Source organism: Podarcis muralis, chromosome 2, assembly GCF_964188315.1.
Source record: "Podarcis muralis chromosome 2, rPodMur119.hap1.1, whole genome shotgun sequence".
NCBI classification, from domain to species: Eukaryota; Metazoa; Chordata; class Lepidosauria; order Squamata; family Lacertidae; genus Podarcis; species Podarcis muralis.
This window is the reverse complement of record NC_135656.1, coordinates 81,522,364-81,543,151: the sequence shown is the minus strand read 5'-3', so window position 1 is coordinate 81,543,151 and position 20,788 is coordinate 81,522,364. Positions and strand designations below refer to the sequence as shown.

General features: G+C 40.6%; 1 protein-coding gene across 7 annotated transcripts in view; it reads left to right on the top strand.

Annotated features, from left to right (window-relative positions):
• ERC2 (ELKS/RAB6-interacting/CAST family member 2) overlaps positions 1 to 20,788 on the top strand; it is a 514,390-nt gene that overhangs the window by 356,877 nt on the left and 136,725 nt on the right. For all 7 annotated transcript variants that reach the window (XM_077924934.1, XM_077924929.1, XM_077924927.1 and 4 more), the window contains 2 exons: positions 310 to 457; positions 18,531 to 18,665. In XM_077924934.1, coding sequence (XP_077781060.1) covers positions 310 to 457; positions 18,531 to 18,665 — 283 coding nt within the window. The remainder of the gene's footprint in view (positions 1 to 309; positions 458 to 18,530; positions 18,666 to 20,788) is intronic.

The following is a 20,788-nucleotide window of genomic DNA, read 5'->3' as shown; positions in this document are numbered from 1 at the left end:
TGGCAGTCTTTGCAGTGTGCAGTTCTAAACACACTATGAAAATTAGCAATATTTGGACTCTTTGAGTTCCTTAGATTTATGTTGCAGTCATTGAAGTCTGGGCTATTGCCTGAATCAAACAGGTTCAAAATTGATCATAAGCAGCACATAGAATTGAACCTAGGAAATTTGGGCGGGTGCATTGTATGCAGAATAAGACATGCATTCATGATGCCTAATATATTAATGTTGCCTCTTTTGCTTCAGAGGCACTAAAATATTCAATTAAAAAAAACATACGTTTTCATTATTATTTTTTAATCTTACCAGACAGGAAGCACTCCTTGCTGCCATCAGTGAAAAAGATGCAAATATTGCCTTGCTTGAACTGTCTGCTTCAAAGAAAAAGAAAACTCAAGAAGAAGTGATGGCTTTGAAAAGAGAAAAAGACAGATTAGTCCATCAGTTAAAACAACAGGTTGGAAAACACTTTTTTCCCTTATCATTCTTTATGGGGATTTGCAGTTATTTTCCCTGCTTTCTTCTAACATGAAACTAAGTCTTTAAACCAAGCCTGCCTGTGACAGCTGGAAAGAAAGGTAGGGTAAGGATATATATTGCCTTACTAGTATTTTATTGGTGTTTAGTATTCAGTTGCATGTCGGTTCAGCTTGTTTAATATGTTCTTCGGTCATGTCCTGTTTCCCTTTTTCCATCGAGGCTACCACTTAACTGATTACACAACAGCAGAAAGCATCATACTGAGACATGTTCCTTCTCTTGAATCCTACTAACCCTTTATGTTTAGTTCCCATTTTGTATATTGTTGTATTCAGTGCTTCTTTTGGGATGGTACTTATCGCTATGGAGTATCGTCACCTCTTCTTCTCTTTGCTGCACATGGCAGCCATTTTGTGCTGGCGCCCATGCCACTTTTATCATGACATGAGTGCTAGAATCTCATTAAAATATATATATATATTAAAACCCATATCTACTGTACCTCCTTATTCAGATGCTGTGTTATAGTTGCTTGTTAGCTTTCTGCAAGGTTATCTGGAAGTTACAAATGGATCTCAGCAGAAACTGAACTATAATTTGCTTCTGTTCTGAAGTGCAACTTGTAGGAATGCTAGGTTGTATGTTCTAAATATATGTTTTATCTGAAAATAATTATTAAATTGCATTCCTTTTTACTGATAAGGAAAAATTGCCATAGAATACATCCTATAATGGAGTGTGGGGTCGTGGTTGGAACATATTATTTGGATCAAATTCAAATCACCACTCAGGCAAGGAGCTCACTGGGTTACCTTGCGCCAGCCACCATCTCTCAACCTTACCTATCTTTCATGGTTGGTGGGGCGATAAAATAGATAGGTGTGCCTTCCTGAACGCCTTGAAATAAAGGTGGAATAATAAAAAAATGGAATGAATGAATGAATGAATGCATGTTTAAATATGCATATACAACAACCAACAGACTACGGTAAACTATTTTAGCTGGGGCAATCCTTTTCTGTCACTATTAAGTTTCTAATGGTTAGGTCCATGCATTAAGGAAAGAGAAGCATAATCAGATAACCTAGATGCCAAAGCTGTGTTGTGTGTAGTAGGAATGCATTGTCAAACCTTTTCCTCCTGTAGAAACCCTGGGGAAAGTAGATGAGAAAAAGAGATGCTTTAGAATGAGCCTTTATTGGATGTTCCCCACTGTGTGACAGTATCAGCCTTGATTTTTGTTACTGTTACTTGCAAAGTAGGAAAACATCCCTAGCCATGCCAGTCATACCAGTCTCACCCAACCCTTTGCAAGTAACCAGCTTGTCCTTCAGAATTCAGTCATTCATAGATGAGCATGCCATGTAAGCATTGTATTGGATCCCTCCAAACATATCAATGTTATGATTCTTTTCCTTGAATCATGGATTGTATGGTGTAGCTTTCTACCCCTTAAGCAACAGGGTGCAAAACTGTTGCTTCTTCCCTTCCCTGATCTTCCTATAGTTCTGACCTCATGCGCCTAATCATTACAGCTTCTTCCCACAGGTCTATAGACATAGGAAACAGCCCCAGAGCATGAACATATCATCCATTTGTGATGCTGACTTCATCACAGACAATGGTGCCAAGTACCTGGGTTCCAGTCATGATGCCCATGTGCCTCAGGTCAGTCAGCTGGATAGGAGACATTGTACCCAAACATTGTACGCCCAGTAGGTCCATCAACACCCTTCTCTTACTTTTACAAATCGATTTCTGGATTCTCTGTAGCCACAGCTGAGTGGCATGGACTCGAACACTATTCTCTTTATTTTCTAGGTAATAGAGATATGTTCAACTTATGTCAGATAACTTCCCTCTTTTCTCTTTCTGCACCTCTTGCTTGGGGGCAAATACAGATGGATTTTAAAAGTCATTTTCCAACATTTTGCTATGCTATAGCACAGGCATAAGCAAACCTCGGCCCTCCAGATGTTTTGGGACTACAATTCCCATCATCCCTGACCACTGGTCCTGTTAGCTAGGGATCATGGGAGTTGTAGTCCCAAAGTTTGCCTATGCCTGCTATAGCATGACCAATAATACAGCACAAGGATGGGGCTATCAACAGATAAAGGGATAAAGGGGATTTGATCTGTCCCCAATATGTCTTAGTGTGTGCTCCTTTAGTTCCTCTCATTTGACCCTATAGGGCAGGGGTGGGGAACCACATCCAGCTGACAGGCCATGTCTCGTACTCCCAATAGACAACATTTGACTGATGATGTCAGGTGATGTGGCACTTTGAAGCCCCAATTGTCAGGTGATTGTGCCCTTGCAAAGAGCCCTACACCATGCTTGGAAGCCCCATCTATCAGCTGGTCATCAAGACTTCAAAGCACTGCCTAGAGTTATTTGCAAAGGGCTTGCAGTTTGAAGTGCAAGCAATCAGCTGATTTTTGGTGCTTCATCAGCGCAGCTCAGTTGATCATTGGCATTTCAGAAGCCATGTATGCAGTACTTCTGAAACCTTGTTGATCAACTGATCGAAGGTGCTTCAGCAGCCCATTTAGCCCACCCAAGCTACCTTTTACCTGTTCACACCTGACATCTTATATGGTGCCAGGTGACTGGCAAGAGGGCATGGCATGGTCAAAATGGCCTGGTGGGCCTAATTAGGTCCATGGCCTGGAATGCTACTCTTGCAAACACTGCTGTGCTGAATGAAACAAATTGATCAATGCCCCTGCCATTGGGTTGGCTTGGCCTTTGCTGAAACAAATTACAATTGCTTTTCACAGAAATAACGTAGGATCTTCACTTCATACAACATTTATTTGGAACGTATTAAGAGACACAAATAGTGACAACTGTTAACATGTAAATAGGTCTCAGAACACTTTCATTGGTTTCAATTTTAATATGATTTTGTTCTATTTGAATGTATTGGATTATTTTTATGAATCATGTTTGTTGCTGATGCACCTCAAGAAATGTGACCGAGAGTCTGTAGCAAAAAAGAATCATGTATTTTCCTGTGATCTATATGTTCATTTCATTATACTTTCTAGTTATATGCTAGGCAAGAAAAAAGACAGACCACCATTTTTTGTAATAAGGGGAAGAGGCTCAAATCAAGCCATTTCTAAATATATAAATGCCTTACAAATCAGCTAGATTGGGATGTTTCCCAGTCAGTTCTTTGTAAAGCTTATAACAGCTGGGTTGTGTGTATTGTAAAGAGTTATATTGTGTGCCTTTTAAATTCATTAGTACATTTATATCCCACCTTGGGATATTTATATCATGGAACTCAAGCCAGTGTACAAGGGGTTGCCAAGCAGACCTCCCTATCTAGCCTATGACTGGATCAAAGCCTGCTTAATTTAAAAAATGTGGCCTAAACCCATGCTCTAGTCTGGTTGGATACTACTTTACAGAGATATTTCAATGGGTTTGGATAATATTGAATTTCAATACAGTGGAACCTTGGTTTTCGAACTTAATCCGTTCTGGAAGATTATTCGGCTTCCGAAAAGTTCAAAAACCGAGGATCAAAAGTCAATGGGGGGGGGGGGAATGAAAAATACATCTCGGAAACCGTTTGGCTTCCTAAAATTGTTTGAAAGCCGGAGCAGTTACTTCCGGGTTTTTGGCGTTCAGGAGCCGAAACATTCCAAAACAGAGGCATTCAGGAAACGAGGTTTGACTGTATCTCTGATGTTAAATTGTGGGAATTACTATTGAAATGGAATGGTGCATCTTTATTTGGAAGAAAATAGAGGCTTTCAGACTGCAAACCTATACTCTCTTTCCTTGGAGTAATGTTCAATGAACTAAATGGCGTTAACTCCTGAGAAGACATGTATAGGATTATGCTTCAAATCACAGTGAAGAAAAGTTATAACTAGGAAAAGTAGTCCTTCTAACCCTGAAGGCATTTAGGAAGACAAATATTCTGGATTTCCCCCTCCAATGCCCTTATTTTTGTGCATTTAGAAACAACAACCCTATTGTGATCGAGGTAGCTGACCATAGAAGAAAGTCTAAACAAAAAAAGCCACAAATGTAGCTTTTCCTCATAGGGCAGTCACTCCACACCCTTGATCATTTTGGTTGCCTTTTTCTGAACCTTTTCCAAATCTACACTAGCCTTAAATAATGATGTAATAAGCACAGGGAAATTATGGACCAGAAGAAATAGCTATGCTGAAATATGGCAGTTTATATGGAGAAACAGAGAGTGAATTGGTGAAAAACAGATCACTTTGTTCTATCCTCACCCAAACATTATCCTCCAGAATGACCTGCCCTCTGTTCATATACTGGGTGTTATGACCCTTACTGACAGAAAACATGTGGGAGTGTAGGGTGCAGAGAAATCCTGTTCAAACTATAAAGGTAAGAAGCTCTGACTGTATGTTGTCTTATCAGCCTTAGAAGACAACACTGCTTTCTATGGTATGCTTTCTGTATTATGCTTTGCTTCATATGTTTATCGCATATAGTATGATATATATATATATATATTTTAAATACTCCTAAGATTCAGATAGTCAATGCTATTAAACTTTGTGGATTAACCCAATATAACAAATTGTCTCATAGAGCTCTGTTGGGATTGGATTAATGCCAAGGGCACTGATTGCATCAGAATGTGTAATGTATCACAGACGCATACTGAGATTGAATTGCCAAAACTCAAATATATCCAGGTTTGCTTCAGACATAGATAACGATAAAGCATTCTAAACAATCTGGTTGACTCCTCAAGCTTCCTTCTTCAGGTGAAGAAGGTAATGTTTCCATGTGACATTTTCAAAGAATGTTGAAGGTTAAACTCTTCTGAGTTTATTTAAATAAACTTATTTAAATGAGTAAATTTAAAATCTGAGTTTTCTGTTCAGTAGTGGAAATTGCTCCATAGAAAAGAGCATGTAGTGCTCTTTCTGTGTGCTCATAGCATAGTTATTTCTCATCCCTTATTTGGTTTATGCTTCCCAATAGCTCCACAATAGCCGGTGTGGTGTAGTGGTTTAGAGCGGTAGACTCGTAATCTGGTGAACCGGGTTCGCTTCCCCGCTCCTCCACATGCAGCTGCTGGGTAACCTTGGGCTAGTCACACTTCTTGAAGTCTCTCAGCCCCATTCACCTCACAGAGTGTTTGTTGTGGGGGAGGAAGGGAAAGGAGAATGTTAGCTGCTTTGAGACTCCTTCGGGTAGTGATAAAGCGGGATATCAAATCCAAACTCCTCCTCCTCCTCCTCCTCCTCCTCCTCCTCCTCCTCCTCTTCTTCTTCTTCTTCTTCACATGCTGTGGCAATTACTTAAAATAAAGAAATCTCAGGGTGCATATGGTCCTCAGCTGCAGGCCTTACATTAGCATTTGTTGTTTAAAGTTTTTTTTCTGCAAATGGATAAAAAGGTCTATTGCTTGGGTTACATATTAGTGGAAGGGCTTATGTCTGTGTGATGGAACTTCCTCTCTCCCCTGCCCCGGTCCCCCCAAATCTGCTCCAGAGGCTTGGGGAACATAAGGGTAAACATCAGAGAGAGGAAGTCCTGTTGTACAGGCAAAAGTCATTACACTAATGGCATGACCTCGTAGGATACATCACATTATGTATCTATGATGGGCTGGATTCAATTAAACCGATGTGCTAACAGTAGCTGGTGTAAAGACTCCCACTAGCAGAATGGGGCTTTCTCCCCATTCCCTTGTCCTCCTGCTGTGCACCCCCAATACTTCTCCCACATCCACTCTATGGCATTGGGGAAAACCCCAGAACAACAGGTGAGGGGAAGAGTAGGGAGATTGTTCCACCTGGGAAGCAGAAATGTTTGCGTTGAAGAAACTATCTTAATAGCATGATGTTGCATCCTGCCTCATATTTTTAATTTGTCCTTCCTCAAAGGAACTCAGGACAGCATACATGGGCTACCTTATCCCTATTTCATCCTAGCAACAAACCTTTCAGGTAGGCTAGGCTGAGAAATATGGACTGGCCCTAGCTTCACAACTGTGCACGTGCAGGGATTGTAACCCAAGTCACTTCTGTCTAATGCCCGTTGGACGTTGTTGCAAGTTGTAGGACAGCAGGCCGTGAAAAGTGAGTGGATATAGCAGCGAAGTCATTCCATGCTGCAGGCATAGCTGTCAACTTTCAGATTTGAAAATAAGGGATCAGCAGCCTTGAAAATAAGGGATCAGCAGCCTCACCTGTCCCGGGGATAGTCTACGGGATATCTAACAATCCGGGATAGCAGCGGGAAGCAGGGGGAAACGGCGCTGGAATAAGGGAATTTCCCGCCAAAAAAGGGAAGATTGACAGCTATGACTGCAGGTGTTGTTAATGCTACTGCTGAAATTGTTTAGCAGTTGAGGGAAGCTGCAAAGGAAGCAAAAGCCTTAGCAGCCAGATCCTAAGCATGATTACTTGGAAGGAGATTCCACTTGATTCAGTGGAATTTGCTTTAAGGAAAAGTGTGCCTAGCCTGGAATTCTAATTACACACATGAAAACATGCTTAGGACTGAACTATGCAAATTGAAGCCTTATTAGCATAAGGGGCTAAAAAAGTGCTTGTGCCAAAACTCACTATTTAAATTTATTCAGATTAAATGAAATTCTGTTTTTAGCTCCTGCATCATATACAGAAAACACTGTAATAACTGCAAAATGCTAAAATCTCCTCGGAAGCATTCACTGGGGAGGTCTAATAGACTCCAATGTGTTTGGAGGACAGTATTTAAAATGGCATATTTAAGACTCCTTAAATCTTGTGCCTGTCAGCTTTTGGTCTGTTCATTTAACCAATGGAAGGATATAATGAAGAAAGCAGAGACCCAGCTTAGAGAATATGCCTGAAGAGAGCAGATTGAAAGGGGACATAAATCACATATATTGTAGCTATGCGTCAATAAAAGAGCCATTCTGAGTTTTTGGAGAAAGTCAAAACATGTCTTGAGCCTAGCCTCCATTGAATTGGTGTGGTTTAATGTGTTGCGGTTTTTGTGGCCAACATGATATGTTCAGGAGCCCATTTGCATGTTGGTGGATATGAAACAACATTCTGGTGCAGAACTAAAGGGAACTCTTAAAGTTGTTCTATCTGAACATATTTTAAGATTTAGCAAAGTTTGTCAAAGTAGGTTTGTAGCAAATGCAAAGAAACCAAGCTAGCTGCAAAGCAAGCAGTTCATGAATGTTTAAAATTCTAATTGTTTGGCAAACCTATACATCGCTTTTTAAGTATTTAATCGTCCTAATTTGTATTTTAAGATTGTGTACGCTCACATTAGGACTGTACTCAAACCAAATCAGTGGTTCATTAGCAGTTGACAAAATAAAATGTCTAGCTAGAATTCCTTTTGAGAATTTAAAGATAAATGCTGCTAAATGAAATCTATACAATGACGTAATTCTCTTTGTAATAATTAGCTTAAAAACTATAAATACATTTTCTTGAAGGATTGTTCAGAGTTACTCGTGTGTTTCTCAAATGTCTTTTTTAACTGTTCGGATGGTCAGCCAAAAAATGTAAATGGAATTGGCCAAAAACTGCTGGAGAGCATTTTACCCTAGACATGTTCCAGTCACTCCAAGATCACAGGTGTCCACAATATATCAGCCACAGACAAAGCTAGCATTTGGCAATCTTTGCTAACTCATTAGCTCACTACTTCATAGAAGGACTAGGAACCAAAAACGTAACTTTGAAATCTTACGATAGCGGAAGTACATAAAAATTAACATAGCTAGCAATCTTTTCTGTTTCATTTGTCGGGATGTCCTGGTTTTTCCAGTGCAGTTGGTAAGTATGTCATCACAACATTGTAGTCAAATAAACAAAAGACATTGGTAGCTGAATTTGAGTATGACCTGGGAGGACAGGCTATGTCAGCCCCTTCTGTGGGCCTCCTTGATGTGTTGCTGGGGACATTGTATGTCTCTCACTTCCTGACATAGATCTCCTTGACTTACTTTGCCTAGATCAGATCTTATCAGGTACTCATCCCTGGAGATTTCATCAGGTACTGATCACCTTCGGATGGTGCCCCTGATTATGTTTTGGGCTGAGAGTGGTTTCTTGTGCCTGACCCTTTACATGGTTCCCTTCCTTGGCCATAGCTTGGAAGTCCTGTGTGTGAGGCCTAGCCTTCTTGGGCTACTAAGGCTTGTGGCTTACTCACAGGCTATGCCCACCAGAACAGGAACAGTACACTAGGTGAACCTTAAGCCTGTTTACCATAGCTTCTGACACTTGAGGTGTCCCCTTGAGGAGCCCCTTACTTTTGTGATTGTAAGTTGTTTAAAACTGTTTTACTTTTTTAAAAATATTAAATTTAAACTATTTGATATTTTAATAGTTTTAAATATTTAATTGGGGGACCTTAGAGTGAAGGGCAAAGAAAATAATACTAATACTGTACGACTAATAATAAGTTTGCTGCCTGAGGTGAGGAAGAATTTGAAGCTGACAATATCCACTACTGTTGCTGAAAGCAGCAGGCTAGAGAGGGTGGAGTATATGCTCCCTGGCTTACACAGCACAGTCTACCAGCTCTTTGGCATTGCCCTCCACCTCCCGCCAATGTCTGCAGCTTGAGGCAGTGATCTCACTCTGCCTAATGTTAGGGTCAGTCCTGTTTCTGTAAGCTTTGAAGAAAACCAGCATTTAATGATTCCCTGAGGAAATTCCTTTATATGTATACATGGAGTTGGCAGAGACATCAATGTCAGTTCTACCCATCTTTCCCTCATGTATGTTATACAAGTGGAATGTTATTTAATGTTGGACACCTTAAATTGAACCTGTTTCTCAATTTTATTTTCTGTTTCTGTTCAAACTATGGCACATATAATTTAGTATTGAGATAAATTTTCCATGCAGCTGTATCTTTAGTTTTTCTTTTAATTACAGACATAGGAGGTCCCAGCATGCAAATTACCCATAACCCGAACACCCCCAACCGCCACCACTGTCATTATTGTTGCTCTGGGGATTAGGGGCATTCCTCATTCTCACAAATTGTATTACATTAGTGTCAGATGTGTAGAATTAGATCCCAGGGAGGATTTGTAACCTGAAAGGTGATCTGTAATTAAGTATGATGGTGACAATGATGATATTAATAAGTAAATAGGCCCCAAAGGGGCCAATTGTGCACGCATGCGCTTAAGACTTTCTTGAGTGTATTTCTGCAGCAAGCTGCTCCTTAACATATTTTCTCCCTCATATTGCACATTGCTGCAAAGATCCTGGCTTGTGTTAAGCCAAAGCTTCCTGTTGCATCTGAACTGGCTTGATAGCCGGAAAATAACCCAGGATCACATTGTACATTGATGCTATTAATGGGAAATGTTTAAGCATGTGCATAATGCATGGCTAACGCTTGATATTTCCCTATATTGGCTTCTCATCTGCAGTGCTGTGTTAATGTAGAAGACTGATGCTTTCGCAATAACAACTTGATGAAAACTTGTTTCAGTATTGAAAACAAGTTCTGCTGCTTTCTGCTATTAAATAAAATGAAATAAAACCTGGATAGAAACAACACAGAATTGAAACTTCTTTATTTCTGTTGTTTCCTGAAAAGAAGAAATCATACACCTGCATTGTGCACTTAAGCTAACATTCTAACTGTAACCATACTGACCTAGAAGTAATTCACATAGAATTGAATGTGATTTACATCAAAACGAAGGTTGTTTAGGATTGCGGCCCAATCGAAATAAGCACAAGGAAGAATTAAAAGCACACGTTGTATTACTAGCATATCAAGTATTGGGGGAATTAGTAGTTCTACTTTTTTTCCTATTAGGCAACTTATCTGCTCTAATAGTTTAAATATGTATTAAATAATTATTACAGAAAATTGTCTGTTTAATAATTTCCTGTCATAAAAAAGAAATGCAGGCTTCACATCTTATATTGCCTGTATACATTTAGGTCCTTGGTCTATACTGTCTCCAAGCAGCTCTGTTTTCAAAGTGTTAATTATATATTTTAGCCCACTTCTTTCTTTTTTTGTTCTCATATCCTTCCGTGTAATTACCACGTTTAGTATTTGGGACTGAGGCAAATACTTTTAGCATGAGCATAGTGTATTCATTACTTGACTACACTTTATTGTGTTATATACTTTTAACTTCTAAGACTTGTACCTACTTAGGAAAGATATGTGACCACAACAGAAAAGTCAGATGGATTGTGTTTAAATCCATATGTCTTAAGTCACAAATGTCACAAAAGCTGAAATGTAGTCTTAGTACCTAAGATAAGTGTCTGGTGCCTGGAACTACAGTTTTCATTCTGCCACACATCTAGTATTCCAACTGGTGTTTGTGAAAGGACTATTACACGCCAGTATTTGAAAGAAGGAACTATATTATGTCCTCCTCTCAATTTGCCTTGGAATAAGTCATGCCTGTTTTGTAAAACTGTATGGTGACAGGTGTCAGAATTGTTACGATTAATTCAATGCCAATTCAGTTTTAATGTGACTGAAATAAGCTCATTGCCCTTCTGCTACTCTTCAAATTAGGCAATCCAGACTTTTGATAGGGAAATTGCCAAAATGGCTTTCTAAAAATCATTTCTAGCAATATGGAAAGATTTGATTGTATGACTTTCAGGCAGATGAGACCACGCTGATGTAAGAGATTTAAAAAGCAGAACCATTCAGTTATCTTTTGGTTCTTTGCTTTAGCACATGGGTTCATTTCTATTTTGTTCTAGCTTGTTTCAGAATTATTTTTTGTCTATCGGTTGGAGAGCATAACATAATGAAACCTTGCTACAGGCTCTCTTTCCACAGTTCTATTTTCTGTATCTTCTTGCTAATGCAATAGCATGTAATTGTTCTATAACAGAGAATCATAGAATTGTAGAGTTGGGACCCCAAGGGTCATCTACACCAGTGTTTCCCAACCTTTTTTGGGCAAAGGCACACTTGTTTCATGAAAAAATTCTCGAGGCACACCACCATTACAGCCCCGTGACGTCAGCGCGCAGTGTCACGCCGGGAGGGACGCACGAAAGTGTAAGTTTCAATTTTTCCCCTCCCCCTTGCCTTCCTTCTGTGCCAACCGCCAAAAAGCCAAGAAAAAAGCCAAGACTTTAGGGCAGCAGGTCGACACGGAAGAAGCTCCTACCTAAGGACAGGTGCGACGGCCGTGTCCTCTTCTGCCACACTTGGCAGCCCTGCCTCACGGTCGTGACTCCCACCCTGATTTCTCCCCGCAGGTCGAGCGGCACAGGCAGCCCAATGTGTCCAGCCCAGACACAAGCCCCGCTTCCCCACTCTAGATCCTGAATGCGACCAAGTGCTCTGGACTCCCGAGCAGGGTGGGAAAGAGGACTCGCATCTGGTAGCCTCCGGGCTCCTCGCCTGCTCGAGGGATGGCATTGCAGGCAAGCTGCCGGCCGTCGCCATCGCCGCCCCCTCATGCGAGTGGACCTGCCCGGAGTGGTGGGCCGGGGGAGACTCGCTCTCTGTGGGGATGTGGCCCGCACGCGCGGCCCCGCTTCCTCCTGCCCAGGGCTGAGCTCCTTACCCGCGATCTCGGTCTCGCGCACGCAGATCCCACTTATTCTGAAGCTCGCGCCACTAGCCGGGGCTCTCACACCGTGCCAGGGCGAGGCGGCGCGGCCCACTGACGTCATCGCGGCTCGCCGCCGCCCTCGACTTCCCTGTTCCCTCCCCTCCCTCGGGTCGCTGTGGTTACTGAGGACTGCAAGCTGCTCGGGCGAGCGTGGGGCATTAAGTGGGAGAAGGAAAATTAAAATTAAAACTCGCCTGAAGGCCGCCTCTCCGGATATCTTTCGAATTTTTTAATTTTTCCCGCGGCACACCAGGCAACGTCTCGTGGCACACTAGTGTGCCGCGGAACACCGGTTGGGAAACACTGATCTACACATTCATTTTTGCAACTGCTGGATCAGGATAGGGAACCTGTGGCTCTTTAGATACTGTTGGACTGCAGTTCCCATCAGCCCCAGTCAGCATAGCCAGCAGTCAGGAATGATGGCAGTTGTAGTTCAGAAACATCTAGACTCTGCCGGGTTGCCATACGTCTGGAAATTTGCAGACATGCTTGGAATACTGCAGCCAAAAGCAGTGTCCAGGCAGAAATCGGCTAAATGTCCGTGAAAATCAAAGCATATGGCAACCGATGTTGACAGTGTCATTTTTGCCCATTTCCTTCAAAAATAGCTCAAAAACACCCAATTTCTTTGCAATTTTGCAAAAAAACAAACTCTGAGCAAAACTAAAGAAAGCTCAACAACTTTGGCAAAAGAAAGAAAGAAAGCTTAATAAATTTGCCCCCCCCCCAATGTTTTTAACAAAAACACCTTCATCTGCTTTTCCCTTGGCTTATAAAGAAATTGTACTTTTTAAGGATATATAACCTCTGGGCAATATATGGGATAAGCTACAGTCACTTTGTCCAAACATAGCTCTTGCCGTCTACTGTATTTTATCAATGCAAATACTTCCTTTATTGTATCTGCTACTTTATCATAGGTACAGTTTTAAAGCACGAGAACGGAAATCCACACCCATGTCGATAATGAAAGAATGGTTGCTGTATGTGAAGCACTTTAACATGCCAAATATTATTGAAATGTCTTAGTAATGCCAGACATTGGTATTGTTTGTCCCAGTGTGTGTGACTTTCAGCTGACCTCAAATTTCAATTGCTAGTTTGTGACCCCCAACAGTCTTGCCCAGTTTTGCACTACATTTGCTCAGAGGCATTGCTACTGTTGGAATCATGTACTCCTTCCTCTCAGAGTCAAGGAATGGTGTAACTCCTTCTTTGCTTGCTGCAGTGCTTTCATGACATTATATTTTGCTGCAATGCAATTTGTCACCTTTAGGCTAAGGACATTATGTGTGTGTTTGGATATCATTTAGCACAGTAATTGCTCACACCTGTGCGGTCCCTTTTCTTCTTCTGGAAGGGATAGGATTTGCTGTTCTATACCTGTCCATCTTTTTATCACACTATTGTAACTCAAACTCCATCTGCTGTGGTTTGCATTTCCTTAAACTTATACGACATTGGCCCAGTCTAGCTGTTTGCTCACATGAAAACCAATCGGCTTGCATAGTGGGTGAATGAGTGAGCAGTGTAGAGCAGAGCTCAAATTAAAGTTTGATTATTGCGAAATTCTCCACCATCCCTCGCTTCTGAGACATCATGGTCATGAGACATCATTTGTGTTTGCATCCCATACATTTCCTTACGATACAGAACAGAGGAAGAACAGCAAAGTTGCACCAGTCACTGATCATTTCATTGGAATGTCATTGTACTAGACCTCAGATAAGCTACTGTAAGCAAATCTTAAAAGCAGTTTCTAATTCTGTCTGTGAAGGGGGAGATACGATGAAGAAGTTCTGCATGGGAACCATAACTGTGTCTTAGCAGCAAGCCTTAACTATTTTCCCACATCTAAATCCCAGGCACAAATACTTTATTCTTCATCTGATCTGGATAACTGATAATGATATTTTTTGCTGACCTGATAAAGGTATTTTTAGATTAGTATTTCAATATTACAATCTTAATTTGCTGTTATGCTTTACTAGCCAACCCAGATAAAGCTTTCCTGTAGAGAATATATGTATTAAATGAGCTTGAGTATGTAGCCTGAGTCAGGGCTGCAGCATATAGGGCTAAACTGCTGTGTATCTTACAGTGGGGTTTTTGACACAAGGGACTGCCTCATATTCTTAACATTGATGGCAGGAATCCACACTCATGACTGAGAAGTGTTGCTCATGGAAGAGCAGTTTTGCTCATTTTTCTACTTCTGGCAATGATGTCAGATGTTGCTTCGGTCCTTGCCCCTTCAGAAGGGGCTTTTCAAGACCTCTCAAGGAGGCACAATGAGCTGCTCTGGAAATGTGAACTGGAAGAGCCTCATTGTGCATGTGGCTCTTTGGATCCCAAACCATACATGCCCACACCAGTTGATTTAATTTGCTGCTTCATTTACTGTGTGTTAATATTATATGAACTAATGTGTTGTTTAGCAGATGGTTGTTGTTTTAGAAAGAAGTTCAGTAAAGAGGTTAGGCAAACTAATATATGGGATCAGTAAAAGCAAGCTTGTGTATATATATTGTGTGTGTGTGTGTGTGTGTGTGTGAGAGAGAGAGAGAGAGAGAGAGGGGGGGGGGCAGACAGGCAGTCAACGGGGAAAGAATCAGATTCTCGCTCACAGCAATGTTGAAGAGAAAAGCAACAAATAAGCAATTGTCCTGTTAACATTTGGCATGATCCACATCTGTTTACACTTGGGTATGTACTCCTGTGTACAAAAAGAATCATGATAAATGGGGCTCACGCAGATAGTCTTCAATAGGCTTCCAGTACTTGGCTTCAAAAGAGTTCGATTGGGGCTATAGGAATCCTGTAGTGGGATTGCTGTTTGTGTTGGGTTGCCAACAAATTTTGTTGAGGTGGAATTTCGGGGGCACTTTTGAAGCACAGGGCCCTGCTTTGGTGAAGCGTCCAAGCAATTTTGAGGGAAACATTGTTACTGGTCATGGTAAGACTAGAAAGAATTATTCCTAGGTGAAGGAAGAAATCCACATTTCCCGAAGTTTCTGTCATCACCCTGTTAAAACCAAAAAGGAAGGGATTTGGAGTACTGGCAGAGAAGAACTATCGCACAGTACCATATTTAGGAGTGTATGTCCTAGGCAGCTGTCTGGGGAGCAGGGATTGGGGAACAAGGCGGCCATTGGCTTCATAGGGTGCTTGGCATGGGCTGCAGTTGGAAAAGTGTTACGAATGGTTCAACATCTGGCATTGCTGACCAGCGTGCCACATAACTTACATAAAAGCAAGTTGTTCATGCAGTATGCATTTGTGATATTATAAATACCATATTAATAATCAAACTTCATGAAATTAGTATTAAGGCCATATTAATGCACCATTAATTTTGTTTTTGTTGCTAGTGGATCTCTGGCTTTAAATTCTATATGGTTTTTATTGTATGGTTTTATGTATGACTCTTGATTTTTTTTAATGAAAAGCCATATGTGTACACACACACACACACACACACACACACACAGTGCTTTTTTCTAAAAAATGTTTAGGGGTACTCTCATTTTGACGCAAGAAAATCACCATTTTATAGTTCAAATTGGGATGAATAAATACAGCAAATGGACAAAAGTACAAAGATTCACAAATTTAGGGCTATGTGTACCCCTGCGTCCCCCCAGAAAAAAGCACTGTATGTATATTCCCATTTTCTATGCACACAAAACTTCTGCAACAGGTTTTCATAGGAATCTGGCCAGACATAATTCCCAGGAGAAGACCCAAATGTGACACATTCATTCCCTTGCTACTGTTTTCCTATAATTAAACTTCCTACTATTGAAACACAAAAGCAAACCATGAAGATAGACTTAAGAGTTTAAATGCTGTCACTACTTAGGCAACTGAAACCAATGTTTGGAAACATCAGTTAAAATGCCTTGCAGAGGAAACCGTAGTTCCACGGAATAGTACCATGAACTGCATTGTTTACGTTATTAAATATTAGTTGCAAAGGACTTGGAAGCAAAGTTCAGTCTTAAGATATTGCTCCTGTATCTTCTGAAATAATATGCTAAAATTTGCAGAATCCAAAATCTTCTGTATAGACCCAATTGCATACAAAATTCAAAGTAATAAAACTTAGGTTTTTTCTGCTTTCTTGTTCCGTGTTAAATAGGAACAGATTTGGTCAATAATGGGCTTGAAATCATTTTTAAGGAAATCCAGGAAAGTGTAGGAAGTGGTGGCCCTATGGTGTCAGTAGGTGGCACTCTTCCCTCCAGATCAATACTGTTAAGCACATTTCTAAGGGACATAGTGCTGTTGGAAGTACACAGTCGTCTCTCTCTCCCCACCCCGATAAACTAAGCTTTTAAACACATGTGGTCAATAAAAACCCCATCGCATTTTTTGCAAGTGTAGAGGTATAAAGCCCCTGGGGGTCCTGGACAAATTCCAATCTAGTTAATTAATTTCTTCCTGGAATAAAACTATACCTGGCATTTCAAAGCCTACCGAACCTTAAAAGAATTAGTAAGTAAAACAGGCAGCAGTAATTCACAGTATTTGGTTTACAAGCTTGATAAAGATAATTATAATCATCCCATGTTTTCTAGTTGCTTTTTACTCCCCTCCCCAAAAAATCCCATATCACTGTGGCATGTTTCAAAGCTTCAAACCACAGAAGACGATAGGAGTCCATATTTTAAAGTAGAAGAAATGTCCCAGTCAAAGAGTAGTTCAGTACAGAAATTTTCTTATAACTGAACCACGAGAGAAACCAAAACACAGTCTCAGACTCCCCCCCCCATCATCCTTGCCAAGCAATAATTTACCTAAACAAATAATCTTGTCCCGAGACTACAATCAAGAGACATAAAAAGTGTGGGATTTGCTCTTAGCAGTAGTCTTGTGCCTGCTTTTTCTATGATTTAGATTCCTCAGGAAGAAATATTAAAAGTGGTTTATTTATATTTCAGCACCAAATTAAGAAGATGGCATCATCCATTCACAGTTCTTACCCCATAACAAGACTAATCCCCAACACCTCATTACAGGAAACATTTTCAGGATTGCATATATCATCTTGTTTAACTAGTACATTTTTAAAGGGTACAGTTGAAAGGTAGGAAATTTAAGGCTGTTCATTGATAAGAAAATAAACAAATAAAACTTAAAGAATTTCTCCCAAAGCGGAAATAAATTGTAAGGCTTACAGTAACCAAAGTGATATTTGTCAGGAACTTCATTGGTAAGAACCTAAGAGCATCTTCCTCCTCCTTCCTGGTAGAAAAAAACGCTTCTTGTTGGAAACATATATATTTTGGGTAGTGTCTGTCTTTGAACTATATTAGAATACTTGGCACTGTGTAGATGGGAAAGGTGTTTTCACCATGTGATTTGTTGCTATGTTTAAGACTCAATAAAGAATATTCAACTGCAGGTCAGTAACAAGCTTTCTTTATTCTACGGGTTGCTCCAATTTAGGATGCCAGCCGCCAATTCATATTAAATTATGACTTCAGTCATTTAGGGAAAAGTAAACCCACATTGCCCTCTAGATAACATTTTTGGCCTTCAAGAAAAATGTTGCATTAACCCCTCTATTAGGGTCAATTCATACATTATGTACATCATAGGCTTGCTCTTGCAATTGAGTTCCATGGCTGTATCACAGTAAAGAAATATACTTGTTTTATGTATAGGGATGTTTTCCTTGCTTCATTGGGCTCTGCTGGTCCCCAGATCCGACTCCAGAGAACCTGAACAGAAAACCCAATGTCTACTACATTATCACAGATATTTTGACATGCAGGAATGATCCTGCACCCAACCCCTAGAGGAATCTCCAGCCTGCCAAGTATTTTGTTAGACCTGCCAGGTCTCTTCATTTGGTTGTGGTCTGGTTTGACCCAAATCAGGCCCACCTGTTCATTAAATGTCATCATTTGATGTAAGGTGGCAGGCAGGTGAAGCTGACAAGCAAGATCAGGCACACACTGTAAGTGTGCCCCCAATTATTCTTTTCCAGCTGCTGGTAGACCGGCTAAATCTGCAGCAACAGAAAAAGACACCAAGTTCAAATGTGCTGAATTAAAACTGGAAAGGAAGAATACTTGTCTACTCAACTGCCACGGAAGTTAGAAGGGAGGAGCTTCTTGCTCAAATGAGGCTGTAACTTCAACTTGCATTTTTTACGCAGTATGGAATAGGTAGCTTACTAGGTCTAAGGTACATGTGGCCTTCTAGGTCCAAGGCAATGCAGGTCTGCCTGGCAGGCTGCCATAAGCACTAGTTGGCTTTGGTCAGCTTGGCTGGACACAAGATGTGCAGGTAGGCATAAGAGTTACATCTCAGAACTTCAAATGAAATTTAGAACCAGCTATTTGGGGGTAGGCGTGGATCAGTGTTCTAATGCAGACCCAGCTACCATTTAATTTTGATTAGTACATTTTAGCACTTAGTGGCCTTTTGTTTGCTTCAATCCTGACAGACGCAGAACAGGATGAAGCTGATGGCAGACAACTATGATGATGACCATCACCACTACCACCACCATCACCACCACCACCATCACAGATCTCCTGGGAGGACACAGCACTCCAACCACAGACCCTCTCCAGAACAGGTCAGTCATGTCTCTCCTTCCTTTACCTTCACGCTTACGCTTTTACTGTGCCAATTTTCAAGATAAAATAAATGTTCAAAAGAAAGAATAAACAATACAAGCGATATGCTCTTTGAACTGAAACTAATAGCTTTGTTATTTATTTCCATCACTCAAATAATCTAAACGTTTTCCTTCCTCTTTCCGTTTGGCCTTTTTGTTCCTCTTGTTATGGTTTTCTTTCCTCCTTTTGCTTTCATAGCATTTCTGAAGAGTCCCGATTCAACTATTAAAAGTAATGTTTCTGAGGAATTGCTTTTTTAATGCACTTTAGGGTTTTTGTTTAGATAGCTGTTCTCTTCAAGTATAATTTATTATGGTTGTCTTTTATTAACTCAACCTGTCCATAAGAATATAATTGGTTTGAGTCTGCTCACCAGTAGTAACATAATATTTATATATATATATATAAAAGTAAATTTTCAGATACTTGTTGTCCTATGGTATCAAATTATCAAAGCAGCTCAGTGATTTTAGTTGCTTCTGGTATTAGAAAGCAAACCTGAAGTATCATAAAGTGCTGAGTATATTTTTCTGTCAGCATCAAAACATAGCATTGTTTGGCTTTGTCACACATTTTATAACAGAAACTGAGGAGAAATTGAAAGTGGCCGAGCTTAAGTGAAGGATCCATAAGTGAAGGATCCATAAGTGAAGGATCCAAGTGCTTTACCCCTGATGGACTTCACACAGAAGTATCAGAGAAGTATGAACTTGGTATGATGCATCATCTGGGAGGAGGAAGAGGCAGGATTGGCTTATTATGCTGGAGAGAGTATAGAGTGCAGGAACTGAGCAAGGCGAATGAGTGTCAGGGTTCAACTCTGCCCAGACAGGGAACCTGAGGCCTCCTTGGAGAAGGAGCAGAACACCAGCAACCCCCAAGAGCTATTGCATCCAAGCATACCTGATCTAGGTTGAGGTGTCTTCACACCAGTTCCCTATGTTCGTGGAAAGCTCTTGAAACGTTCTTGGAACCGTTCCCCACAGGAGCAGAGAGATGGTGAGCCAGGCTTTTGGCAAAGTGACTTACTAATAGTTCAAGTGAGGCTACTTGAGAGGAGGAAGAAACTTATATAAGTACCTGCCTGAATCAGGGTTTGGTTGAGAGCTTAGATGGGCATTCTATCTTGTTGAGCAGTGTGAAGAGTCCTGTTTGGCTGATGAGGTCAAAGGCTTTCATTGGGTCTGTGAAGACGACATACAAGGGGGGGCGGGTCCCTGCTGACAGCATTTCTCCTGCAGCCGGCGCAGTGGAAAAACCATGCCAAAATTCATATTTTAAGTACATTCCAGATTTAATATTTCCAGGTCTCTGGCCATTTGTACATTTACGGAGAAGTGGAGACTCTCTTAACTGTCAAAGATCAGACTCAGAGTAGAAAGAGAATAGTTAGAACCTGAAGATGTTACAAGCAGTTCTTAAATAGTAAGAATATTGTGAAGAAAAAAAGCAGGAGAATAAGAAAGTAACAGATTAATGAAGCAAAAAAACACAGATTAATTGCTTCATTAGATTGTTATGCAGAAAACCAGCAAGCAGGTCTGTTGCTTCTTTGCTGTCAAAGAAGAACTGAAATGAACTGTAAATGAATTGTTGCATGTTCTGGCATTTTTCAAAAAATGAATCATGTGTTTTTCAGGTCAGGTTTTGTTATTTGTCATTCCATATAGTTACTCCAATTTGATTGCTCCTTGTTTTTATTACACAAGCCTAAGTTTTCCACTCAGAACTGTGTGTTGCATTCAAAACTGCATCTGGGTTTTTTGTTTTTGGTGACCCAATATATAGTGCTAGTGTAAAACCACAAAACACTAGTAAACCTCTTACGGTTAAGTGGTATTTTTAATTTTTAAAAGAGGCGTGTTGCCTGCATACTACCAACAGCTGCCTTCAGACTTTGGAAATGTATTAATGTACATTGGAAACGTGCATTAATGCTAGCACTGGGGTAAATCCTGCAACTTTCATGGGGCCATTTCACTCCCTGAAGGGCCTCATGAGGCAGCCATTTTGTCTCCTGGCAAAGCCCCAAGGAATGATGGATGCTACATGGTGACAAACAGTTGTTTCTACTGGACCG